We start from the raw sequence: 12,746 nt of genomic DNA on the forward strand, positions 1-12,746 counted from the left end.
GGAAGCCCGAGTGGCAGCCCTAAACATTTCTTGGGGGTGGGCACACGAGTGTCCAGTGTGCCTTCTCGGTCCGGTCTATCTGGTGCCATCTCCACGCACCAGCCATCCGGTGGCAGCCCCCAGTACCGGGCTTCCTGTGCGTCGCCAGAGCCCAGTTCTCCCTGTTTCTCCACCCCGCACTCGCCCTGAGGTGCGTGTCCTCGGCCCAGTACCACCAGTGCTACTACAGTGCACCTCGTCTGTCTTGAGCCGCTAGAGTCTCCCGTCTGTCTCCCGTCTGTCCTGAGCAGCTAGAGTCTCCCGTCTGTCCTGAGCCGCTAGAGTCTCCCGTCTGTCCTGAGCCGCTAGAGTCTCCCGTCTGTCCTGAGCCGCTAGAGTCACCCGTCTGTCCTGAGCCGTCAGAGCCGCCAGTCTGTCCTGAGCCGTCAGTCAGCCAGGAGCTGCCAGAGCCGTCAGCGAGCCAGGAGCTGCCAGAGTCGTCAGCCAGCCAGGAGCTGCCAGAGCCGTCAGCCAACCAGGAGCTGCCAGAGCAGTCAGCCAGCCAGGAGCTGCCTGAGCCGTCAGTCAGTCCGGAGCTGTCCCTCAGTCCGGAGCTGCCCCTCAGTCCGAGCTGCCCCTCAGTCCGGAGCTACCCTTCAGTCTGGAGCTACCCCTCAGTCCGGAGCTACCCCTCAGTCCTGAGCTACTTCTCAGTCCTGAGCTACCCTTCAGTCCTGAGCTGCCCCTCAGTCCGGAGCTGCCCCTCGGTCCGGAGCTGCCCCTCGGTCCGGAGGTGCCCCTCAGTCTGGAGCTGCCCCTCAGTCCAGTGGGGTCCTTTAGTAGGGTTGCCAGTCCTAGGTTGGCAGTGAGGATCGCCGTTCCTAGGAGGCCACAAAAGCGGACTAAGACTATGGTGGAGTGGGGTCCACGTCCAGCACCCGAGCCGCCGCCGTGAAAGAGGCCCACCCGGACCCTCTATTTTAGATTAGGTTTCTGCAGCCGGAGTCCGCACCTTTGTGGGGGGGTACTGTCACGCCCTGACCTTAGTATTCTTTGTTTTCTTTATTATTTTTTTTAGGTCAGGGTGTGACATTGGTGATATGTGTGTTTTTGGCTCATTCTAGGGTGTTTGTAGATTTATGGGGTTGATTTCATCTAGGTGATTATGTTGGTCTATGGTTGCCTAGATTGATTCTCTATTAGAGGCAGGTGTTTATCGTTGTCTCTGATTTTGAACCATATTTAGGCAGCCATCTTCTTTAGGTATTTCGTGGGTTATTGTCTATGTTATGTTGCACGTTAGCACATTGTTTATATAGCGGTCACATTCGTCTTATTCGTTTTGTTGTTTTTGTTTAAGTGTTCTTCGTGTTCTTCATTAAATAAAGAAGAATGTATTCTAACCACGCTGTGCTTTGGTCTACTCCATACGACAATCGACACCTTTCATTACCTAACCTGTATAACGACACAGAACCTTTTTCTAAAATGTTTTATGAGTTGTAAGGGACCAGTGGCAGCAAAATAGCCCCATAACATCAATGACCCACCACTGTAGGTATGGGGTTATTTTCTGCTTATGCATTCTCATTTCGATGCCAAACCTATCATTGGTGTGGGTGGCCAGAGAGCTCTATTTTCATGTCATCTGTCCAAAGCACCGGTTCCAATCCAAGTGCCAATGCCATTTAGGAAACTCCAGGTGTTTACATTTGTTGGATGATATGAAAATATAGTTCTTTCCTACAACCGGAAGGTTGCAAGTTCAAACCCCCGAGCTGACAAGGTACAAATCTGTCGTTCTGCCTCTGAATAGGCAGTTAGCCCACTGTTCCTAGGCCTTCATTGAAAATAAGAATTTGTTCTTAACTGACTTGCCTAGTTAAATAAAGGTAAAATTTTTTTTAAACTCACTCCAGTGGTGGGTTTGGCATTGAAATGAGAATGCCTAAGCAGATAATAACCCCATACCTACTGTAAAATATAGCGGTGGATCTTTGATGTTATGCAAGTGTATCTTCCAGCAAGACAATAACCCCAAGCACACATCAAAATCCACAAAGAAATGATTAATTAGCCACAAAAGTCTATGGACTTGAAACCCATTGAAAACCTGTGGTTTTAATTGAAGAGAGCTGTCCATCAGCACATACGAAGGATACCAAGGATCTGGAAGGATTATGTATGGAGAAATGGTCTAAGATCCCTCCCAGTGTGTTGGAAAGAGGCTCAGTGCTGTTATCCTAGCAAGTTGAGGTATTGAAAGGTATCGAAAACAGGGGTGTCAATCATGTTTACCCCTTTCTTATTTAGATTTTTTTAAATATCAATTGTTAAAATCTCTTTCTCTGAGCAATTGTATTAGTATAAAATAATGTGTAAAAAAAAAAGTGTTGTATACAATATAGCTGAGTATTAGAATTATTTATTTTCTACAGTAATTTTTGCTTGTCTTTATCAAGGGTGCCAATAATTTTGGGCCCCACTGTACCGCCATAATATATATTCCCATAATTAAAGCACATGCCTATATCATTATAACACATATTCTATGGAAAATATTACAAACTGGACCAGAAAAACCTTTATAGAGATGATGGAAACTAACTCTCATGAAGAGGAACTTGTTCTTTCATAACATATGTTTAAAAACAGGATCTAGGTTTACTATGATCCTTATATAACACCACCCACATCAGAATTATCAGAAGGCTTGATACAGCAAAGAGGAAGCCTAAAAAATATAAACCATTACATTGCTTTCATTTTCCCCTCACATCGAGGCAGGACCATTCAAACCCAGGCAATGACTTTATGTCGTTTTGCAGCGCTACATTATTCTGCTAACTTCACAAGGTATTTATTAGAGTTTTTTTTTTTTTTACTCAGGCAACTTTTCGCATTTACAATTGTGTCACGGTCGTCATAAAGAGTAGACCAAGGCACAGCTTGGTAAGCGAACATACTTATTTAATAGAAGAACGAACACTGAACAATATGAAGCAATATGGCTAGTGAAGAAATATGGCTAGTGCAGAACAGGCACCTAAACATAGAATAACAACCCACAAACTATCCAAGGAATATGGCTACCTAAATATGGTCCCCAATCAGAGACAACGAAAAAACAGCTGCAGATCTATAACACACAGTTCTATGTGAATTTGGTAGCACATAATGTTCTGAGAACCATATGTTTCTTAGAGCTTAGTGAAAGTGTGGTTGTCCTATGGTTATTTTACATACAACCTTTCCACAATGTTCTGGGAATGGTGCAGGATAGTTGCTTGGCTTTGAAACATTCACGGCACATTTAAAGAACTTGACAAGTTAACTTTATTTTCTTGGAATTTCATTACCTTGACAGAAAGTTTCCTAAAAGCTCAAACATGGTTACATTTAATTGAATGCTAGGAATGTTTTCCAACTGGTTTGACATTGGGAAAGTTCTCAAATAGTTTAGAGAAGGTTAATATAGGCAATTTGAAATGATTTATACTGTACTTTTGATACTTAAGTATATTTAAAACCAAATACTTTTAGACTTTTACTCAAGTAGTATTTTACTGGGTGACTTTCACTTGAGTAATTTTCTATTAACGTCTTATGGCTGCAGGGGCAGTATTGAGTAGCTTGGTGCCCAGAGGTGCCCAGAGTAAATGGCCTGCTCCTCAGTCCTAGTTGCTAATATATGTATATTATTATTAGTATTGGATATAAAACACTCTGAAGTTTCTAAAACGGTTTGAATGATGTCTGTGAGTATAACAGAACTCATAAGGCAGGCAAACACCTGAGAAGAAATCCAAACAGGAAGTGAAAAATCTGAGGTTGGTCGATTTTCAACCCAGGCCCTATTGAACTCACAATGGGATATGGATGAAGTTGCATTTCCTAGGGCTTCCACTAGATGTCAACCGTCTTTATTTGAATGAGGCTTCTACTGTGTTGTGGGGCTGAATAAGAGCTGAATGAGTCAGGTTACTGACAGAGAACCATTTCCTGGTCACGCGTATTTCACATGATATCGACCTGCCTTCCATGGCTTCCTCGAGACAAGGAATTCTCCGGTTGGAACTTAATTGAAGATTTATGATAACAACACCCTAAAGATTGATTCTATACTTAGTTTGAAAGGTTTCTTCAACCTGTAATATAACTTTTTGAAGTTTATGTCCAAACTTATGCTGGACCTGCACGAGCGTTTGGATATGTGTACCTAACGCCCTAACAAAAGGAGCTACTTGGACATAAATAACGGACATTATCGAACAAATCAATTATTTATTGTGGAACTAGGATTCCTGGGAGTGCATTCTGATGAAGATCATCAAAGGTAAGGGAATATTTATAATGTGATTTCTGGTTTCTTTTGACTCCAACATGGTGGAAAATGTTATTTATTTCCTAAGCGCCGTCTCAGATTATTGCATGGTTTGCTTTTACCGTAAAGTTTTTTTAAAATCTGACATAGCGGCTGCATTAAGAAGAGGTGCATCTATAATTCCATGTATTTCCATGTATTTCTGTTGAATCACTGGATGTTTTTGGAACTAGCGAACGTAATGCGCCAATGTAAACTCAGATATTTTTTATATAAATATGAAGTTTATCAAACAAAACATACATGTATTGTGTAATATGAAGTCCTATGAGTATCATCTGATGAAGATCATCAAATGTTAGTGATTAATTTTATTTGTGCTTTTTGTGACTCCTCTCTTTGGCTGGAAAATGGCTGTGTTTTTTTGTGGCTTGGTGGTGACCTAACATAATTGTTTGTGGTGCTTTCTCTGTAAAGCCTATTTGAAATTGGACACTGTGGTGGGATTAACAACAAGATTACCTTTAAAACGGTATAAGATACATGTATGTTTGAGGAATTTTAATTATAAGATTTCTGTTGTTTTGAATGGCTGTTGTCACATCATCCCGTTAACGAGATTGCAGCCCTAAGAAGTTTTAAGGTATCTTTACTTTTACTCAAGTATGAAATTTAGGTACTTTTTCCACCATTGCTCCATGCACAGAGAGGACACACGGACATGAATTTGCTTAGGCATTAATTGTGCAAACACATTAATTATTTATTGAGGCTCGGCATCAGTGTGATTCAAACCTATGATTTCGAGTCTCTAACCATGGAATTAGTCCACTGCGCCACCAGGATGGAGCAAGAAAGCCATGTCTTTTTAGTTCATACAAAGCTGTTCATTTTAGTCTGTTCAAACAGACTGTATTCAGGTGTGGCCAATTAGTAGCCCCGGCCAACACACCGAACACACTTAACAAGATAGAGGATAAAGAGAGTTTTGTTGACACTGAGAAAGGAATGTATATGTTTTTAAATAACATTCTTAGAAAGGTCTTTGAACATTACTACAGTTGTCTTGTGGTGTTTATGGAACATTTTCTTAATGTTCTGAGAACATGAGGAAATCTGCAGAAAATGTTTTGCTGAAGTACTGAAATTCCCACAGAACAAAGTTTTTTCTTAATGTTCTCTGAACAATTTGAGAACATTACTTTTAATAGAACCATGAGAAAACCAGTAGGAAACATTATGCTGAAGCACTGAAATTCCCACAGAAGAACGTTGTTTCTTAACGTTCTCGGAACAACTTGAGAAAATTACTTTAAATAGAGCCATGAGGAAACCTGTAGGAAACATTATGCTGAAGTACTGAAATTCCTACAGAAGAATGTTAATTCTTAAGCAAACCAGGAACACAATTGAATTTTTATTTTATTTAGGATAGCCAGGGGCACACTCCAACACTCAGACATAATTTACAAACTAAGCATTTGTGTTTAGTGAGTCCGCCAGACCAGAGGCAATAGGGATGACCAGTGATGTTCTCTTGATAAGTGCATGAATTTAAACATGTTCCGGGCCTGATAGCCATTCAAAATGTAATGAGTAAAAAGTACATTATTTTCTTTAGGAATGTAGTGAAGTAAAAGTAAAAGTTGTCAAAAATAGTAAAGTAAAGTGCAGATACCCTAAAAAACTACTTAAGTAGTACTTTAAAGTATTTTACTTGAGTACTTTATACCACTGGCTTGGAGTTCAAAACAGGTAACCCAAACTAAGCTAGTGTTATTAAAATTGTTATTCAAACATTCAGTCAAAGTTTTAAGGAAATTATTAAATAACTTACTTTTTGTTGAAAACATTCACAACAGTTTGAGAATGTTCTCAAAACGTTATTAAATTACCTTCAAATAACCTAGAATTTCCATTCTCAGAACGTTAATAAAACCTCCCAGGAAAACTTTCAGGGAACCATTGTAAAATGTTCTCAGAACCTCTCTGCAACCAATAAATTAACATTCCCAGAACAGGCTAAATGTTCACTTCTGTTCTCAGCATAATAATAAAAAAATGTTCAGTTTTACCGGTCAAAATAACGTACCCAAAGTGAACGGGCTATTTTGTCAGGACAAGATGCTAGAATATGCATATAATTGACAATAATTGTCTTGATATTTCCTTACTTTAACAGAACATTTCCTATAAGCTCTCAATGATCATACCCTTTTTTCCCCCCCTGCCTAAAATGACACCCAAATATAACTGTCTGTAGCTTAGGACCTGAAGCAGAGACAGCAGAGCTTCAAACTGTAGAACCCAGTTCCAACATTTGAATATAAAAATAGATGTTTTCAAACAAAACTATGCTATCTTTTATCTAATGTTCACTTCTGTTCTCAAAATCTTAAAAAAACATTCAGTTTTACCAGTCAGGAAATGCATGCCTTCATTCCCAGAACCAAGAAACCATAAATGTACGTTCCCACAACTACCAAGGAACCAAGTGTGCTAGCTGGGTGAAAATGTGACTTAAGTGGAAGTTTAGGGTGTGTGTATCACCCTTGTGTTAAGATTTGCCCCATAGAGATTATTCGTGGCATCAATACCTTGAAGGGCCTTTGACTTGTCTTTCTCAGGTGGATGAGGGCTTCAGAAGGATGATCTGGGAGACAAACCAAGGCCTCATCTGTCAACAAACTCTTTGTTGTATGCTCACACTGCTATGCTTTATCTTGGCCAGGTCGCAGTTGCAAATGAGAACTTGTTCTCAACTAGCCTACCTGGTTAAATAAAGGTGAAATAAAAATAAAAAATAAAAACACAACCTGGAGGCAGAAATGGACAAGCACACCTTCACTCTGGGAATGAACAAGTTTGGAGACATGGTAAGACAACCGACAATTGTAATTGGACCAGCAATTGGATGAGCATGAAACATGCATTTAAGAAATATAAGAAATATTAATAGGAAAGAGAGCAGCTTTTACAGGTGGTTGTATTATGTCTCAGATAAAGGGGAAGTTCAGTATTTTACAACTTAATATTAAAGAGGAGCTGATCCAAATAAATAACTTCTCTGGTTGAAAAAGGCCTATGTGGCATCAATAATAGTCAGAAACATATATTCTATTGCCAAAATTGATTAAAATGTGTAAGTAGGATAACTTTGTCATAAAGTCAGTATTTCCAAAACTGAGTTTATAAGATTTAACGCAACTTGAAATGTTATCACTACAGTGGTATATAGTAGGCCTACCTGTTTCTCCCATTGAAGACATAATATTTCACAAAACATATATGGCTAGGTAATATTGTCGGAAATAATGTATATGCTGCATTGTAGATACGCAATGAATGACACTCCCTGCCCCCATTTGTCCAGACCACAGATGCAGATATATCTACACAATCATTGTTTTAACATAAAAATAAATAAAAAATCATTTATTTTTTTATTTTAAATATATTTAATCAATTTCTAGAATGAAAGTTGTCCTGACTAAAAAGGCAGATTTCCTTTTTTGCCGGCCAATTCTAATATTCTTTTGTTAATTCTGTGTTCCAGACAAATAAAGAGTACAATGCCTTGCTGACTGTTAATGCTGCAGAGGAGGAGAAAGCCTGGATGGGATCCCCCTCTCTAAGTGGAACTGCAGTCTCTCAGCAGCTCCTGAGACGTGGGACTGGCGTCAATATGGATATGTGACTCCAGTGAAGAACCAGGTTGAAGAGCAGCCTCTTTCATTTGATCTCTCTCACTTGGGTGAATCCTAACTTCCACTTAAGTCTAAATTTCCTTTAGTTTCCCATTGACATCATGCATGACTAAGTAAGCATTTGGCTTAACTGGAAGTTAGAATTCTCCCCTTCATTTTTCTGGTATTGTACAGATTGACACTGATATGGAAAGGATTAAAGGAGTGGGTAGTCTAGGTGCCACTTATTAGACATGACATGAAAAGACACTTTCTCTGCATTTAGAAAGGTGAGAAAACTGTTGAAGTAGTGGCCTGATATGATGTGTAGGGACAGGAGTTTTTCCTGGCCACCTTACTTCTAGGGGATAACTTCAAAGCACAATAGGGGAAATAAAACTTTATTTTATCCAGGAGCGTTGTGGACTTTGCTATGCATTTACTTCTAGGCAATAACTTCAAAGCAAAAAAGTAGATATGACAACTATTTTATTTGATCTAGGGGTCTTGTGGATCTTGCTATGAATTTGCTGCAGTCGGAGCCCTGGAGGGCCAGATGTTCAAGCAGACAGGCACACTGTTGCCTCTGAGTGAGCATAACCTGGTGGACTGCAGTGGAGACTATCACAATAATGGCTGTGACGGTGGCTTGGCCATGAGGTGTTTTAGTTACGTCTCCGATAATGGGATTATGTCGGAGAGGAAATATCCTTACACTGCAGAGGTACAATACAATATGTTACCATTAGGGTTGAAAAATGTTGGTAACTTTCCCCCAAATTCTCAGGTTTTCCAGAAATCCCAGTTGGAAGGTTCTTGGAATCAGGAGGGTGTCATGCCCTGACCTTAGTTATCTTAGTTTTCTTTATTATTTGGTTAGGTCAGGGTGTGACAGAGGGAATAACCATGAAACCAGTAGTTTTTTTAACCATGAAACCAGTTGTGTAGTTTTTGTATTTTCTATTTTGTTTTGTATGTTTATGGGTTTTCTCGTCTAGGTGTTTATATGTCTATGGTTGCCTGGATTGGTTCTCAATCAGAGGCAGCTGTTTATCATTGTCTCTGATTGGGGACCATGTTTAAGTAGCCATATTCATTGTGTATTTGGTGGGTTATTGTCTATGTGTTGTTGCCTGTTTCAGCACTCTTGTTATATAGCGTCACGTTTGTTTTGTTTAGTTCTGTTCAGTGTTCTCTGTTCATTAAAGAGTTATGTTCGCTTATCACGCTGCGCCTTGGTCTCCTCTTTATGACGACCGTGACAGAGGGAATAACCATAAAACCAGGAATCCTCCAACTGATATTTCTGTAAAAAAGTGGGAATTTTGGAAAGAACATAGAATAGATGAGTGAAAAGCTCACTGTAAAGCTTGAGATTGTCATAATAAACTGTTTTCAGGTGGGCCCTTGTGAATACCAGAATGCAACAAAGGAAGCCTGGTGCAAGGGCTTCAACAGAGTTCCTTCTCTGGATGAAAAAGTGTTTCGAGACACTTTGTATGAGGTTGGCCCTATCGCTGTGTCTGTGAACGCCACACATCCCTCCTTCAAGTTCTACAAAGATGGTGAGCTCGGTGTCACCTACGATTAGAATTTTTTTTTTTTCGATTTTTTTTTTTAAACAGGCAAGTCAGTTAAGAACAAATTCTTATTTACATTGACAGCCAGCAGGGAACAGTGGGTTAACTGCCTTGTTCAGGGGCCAAACGACAGATTTTTACCTTGTCAGCTCAGGGATTTGATCCAGCAACCTTTCAGTTACAGGCCTAATGCTCCAACCACTAGGCTACATGCCGCCCCAACTATACATTTACATTCCCATCAAGGGTACTCCAAAAACAGGTAATAGATTATCTCTTTTGAGATTGTAGTAGTTTAACGTTATTACATGGAATCTTCTGCAAACGTATTACTACAATTTCAGGTGTGAACCATTAAGCAACATATAAGTAATTAGAAAAAATAGGTTAGAGGTACATGTGTGTAATTTTGGGGTGTAATTCATATGTTTGTGTAATTCATACATTGATCTCAATGCATTATTCCAATTTTTGTTTGATTAAGAGTACATTAAATGTATTTATAATAAAATACATTCACAGCTAGGGTATCATAAGTTGTGTTGTAAAACCCTTAGTTGCTTTGTCCATTTTTGGACATATAAATTAATGATACATAACCCTTGATTCTTGAAGAATATAACTTATAAATGCCTCATGAGCTAGTTCAACTGTCGTAACCCAAATTTTTGTTTTACTCCAATGTTTGTAAACAATGTACTGTAAGTGTAACAAACACTGTATGGCATCTAAACATGGTAAAAATTATCATTTTGATGTTGTTGTTGGTCAGTCCTTACATCCATTGCTCTGTCTATGAATTTGAGAATGGTTACATTTCTCCAGGCCCATCACTGAGCTTTTAAGGTATGTATTATATCACTCTGTATTCTCACTCTCTCAAGTCAAAGTCAAATTTATCCTCCGGTAGACTCCTTTCACAGGTAGTATGTGTGTGCGTGCATTTGCATGTTAGGGACTTGCTTCATGCATGCCTGTAGTAGTTGTAAACAAGACAATTCCTTAACACTACTAGGACGGCTTGGATTGAGTTCCAGTCAGTCATTTGACTCTCATGGTCTGCCAACAGATGGCAGAATTGTCCAGCAGTTGTGCTTTGTCCAGCAGTTGTGCACAGTATCTCAGTGCAAGAGGTGTTACTACAGTCCCTGTTTCAAATCCAGGCTGTATCACATCTGGCCGTGATTGGGAGTCCCACAGGGCAGCGCAGATTTGGCCCAGCGTTGTCCGGGTTTGGCTGGGGTAGGCCCTCATTGTAAATAAGAATTTATTCTTGACTGACTTATCTAGTTAACCCTTGTGTAGTCTTTACATTCCCCTTGTCCCAAGGGTCAAAAATTACCTGCCTTCACTAAACCCCTAAAACAAAGCAGCTAAATTAAATTTTAAACCCCAAATCTATTTTGCATGAAGAAACAACCTGTCATTCATCACAACCTTTGTGAATATCTGGGGTTTCCCTCTTCACAATGCAAAACGACTGCATTTCATCAGTGGACACCACTCGTTTTAATTACAACACACCTGCCATAATTATTTTCTTGACTAAAGTTGAGTTTTATTATTATTAATGCTAAAGGTACTGCATAGGTGTAAACATATTTTTTTAGCAAGAAATAGCACTTGTATAGCCTAAGAAAGTAGCTGAAATGTGCAGAAAGTAGTTTTGAATGCATTTTATTGAAGGGAAACAATAACAGCCTTGAACTCTTTTGGCAACATAGTGATATGTTCTTATATACGGTACATTGAGGAATTCAACTACAAAATACTAGTCTTCTCCCAATTTTTTAACCATTGCCCCACCCACAAGGTGTATAAACAACAACAATAAATAAGAATAAAATAAGATAATAGATACAAAACAAAAACATGAAGAACATAAATCAATCAACTCTAATTAGCACATGTAGGACAGTATGCAAGTGTGTGTGCATGGACTTTGCAGATGTATATCTCACATGTGCAGCACTTTGGGGGAAAGAATTGGCATCTCCTCCTCTTGCCTACCCCAGCTGCAGGCTCAGGTGGATCAGGATAAGATTCATCCCCTTGAACAGCTTTCACAAGCGCTGCATAGGCTGCTGTGTGGGGGAGGCGCTCCCTTCTTTGAATGTATGGGGTTTCAAGTGCCTTTCCCAGCTGCCCCAGGAACACTTTTTGTTCCGCTTCTCAGGCATCCAGGTAGGGTTGACCTTGTTCCTTATCATGAAGGCATTGTATGAGGACACATCAATGATGTTATGGAAGATGACCAGGGGCCAGTGGGCAGTCATCCTTCTGCAGCTGTAAGTTCCAATCACCTTGTCCACGCCTCCTTTGTTGTGCTTGCAGTCCAGGATGATGGCTGGTTTCCTGTCTTCACGATCACTGATCTCAGCTGTTATGTGCAGAGTGCTCAGGAGGACCGCATTCTTGTTCCTCTTTGGGAGGTAAGAAACTAGAGTGGTGGTGGGGGTGAAGGCAAACTTTGATGAGAAGGCCTCTCTCCCTCTTGTTGCAAGGAGTCCAGGGGGGAGCTCAGGCTTGTTCTTTCTAACTGTGCCAACAAAGGTGATCTTCCTCTTCAGGAGCTGCTGGCTGAGTTCATAAGAGGTGAAGAATTGTCACACGTGACGTTGTGCCCCCTGAGTCCATCTGTCACATCAAGCACAACCCGCATCCCATGGTTCTTCTCTGGGCCTCCATTGGTCAGCTTGCATCTTCCAAGCGTAGCTGGATTGTGCGTCACAGGCCACCTATATCTTGATGCCATACTTTGCTGGCTTGCTGGGCATATACTGACGGAAAGGACAGCGACCTTTTGACAAAAGAGATCAATATCAGTAACTCGTATCAGTGTCACAGAAAACAATCACATAAATCAATGATATTACAGCAATACATAATACAATTAACAGTGAAAATCACTTACATTACAGATATGAAAGTAAAAATGTACTTCTGAATGGAACCAGTTGCTCATTCACTGTTACTTCCGGCCCAGGGTTGTAGAGGTATGGCAGACGCTCCACCCACTTCTCCCAGACCTCGCTTGTGGCCGCCAGTTTGTCTCTCACACTTCTTGCAGGTCTTGACTCATGGTTATCAAATCGTAGCATTCTTGAGAAAGTGTGAAAGACTTTCAATGGCATCGTGGCACGGAAAATCGCCCTTCCACTCTCTGCATCCCAGAGA

The 12,746-nt window shown here is 40.2% G+C and overlaps 1 protein-coding gene and 1 long non-coding RNA gene across 3 annotated transcripts in view; both read left to right on the top strand.

Annotated features, from left to right (window-relative positions):
- The first annotated feature begins 2,759 nt into the window (after positions 1-2,759).
- LOC109878873 (cathepsin L1) overlaps positions 2,760-12,746 on the top strand; it is a 39,730-nt gene continuing 29,743 nt past the window's right edge. Inside the window, exon 1 of one of the 2 annotated variants that reach the window (XM_031828546.1) lies at positions 2,760-2,835. In XM_031828546.1, the coding sequence (XP_031684406.1) occupies positions 2,786-2,835 (50 nt within the window). In that variant the 5' untranslated portion in view covers positions 2,760-2,785. The remainder of the gene's footprint in view (positions 2,836-12,746) is intronic. The other variant, XM_031828563.1, reaches the window with a different exon arrangement.
- Positions 7,092-9,499, top strand: LOC109889613 (uncharacterized). The gene is made up of 3 exons (XR_004210578.1): positions 7,092-7,179; positions 7,860-8,017; positions 9,389-9,499. It is a non-coding gene; the product is annotated as an uncharacterized LOC109889613 (long non-coding RNA).

This window comes from Oncorhynchus kisutch, linkage group LG1, assembly GCF_002021735.2.
Source record: "Oncorhynchus kisutch isolate 150728-3 linkage group LG1, Okis_V2, whole genome shotgun sequence".
Taxonomy (NCBI): domain Eukaryota; kingdom Metazoa; phylum Chordata; class Actinopteri; order Salmoniformes; family Salmonidae; genus Oncorhynchus; species Oncorhynchus kisutch.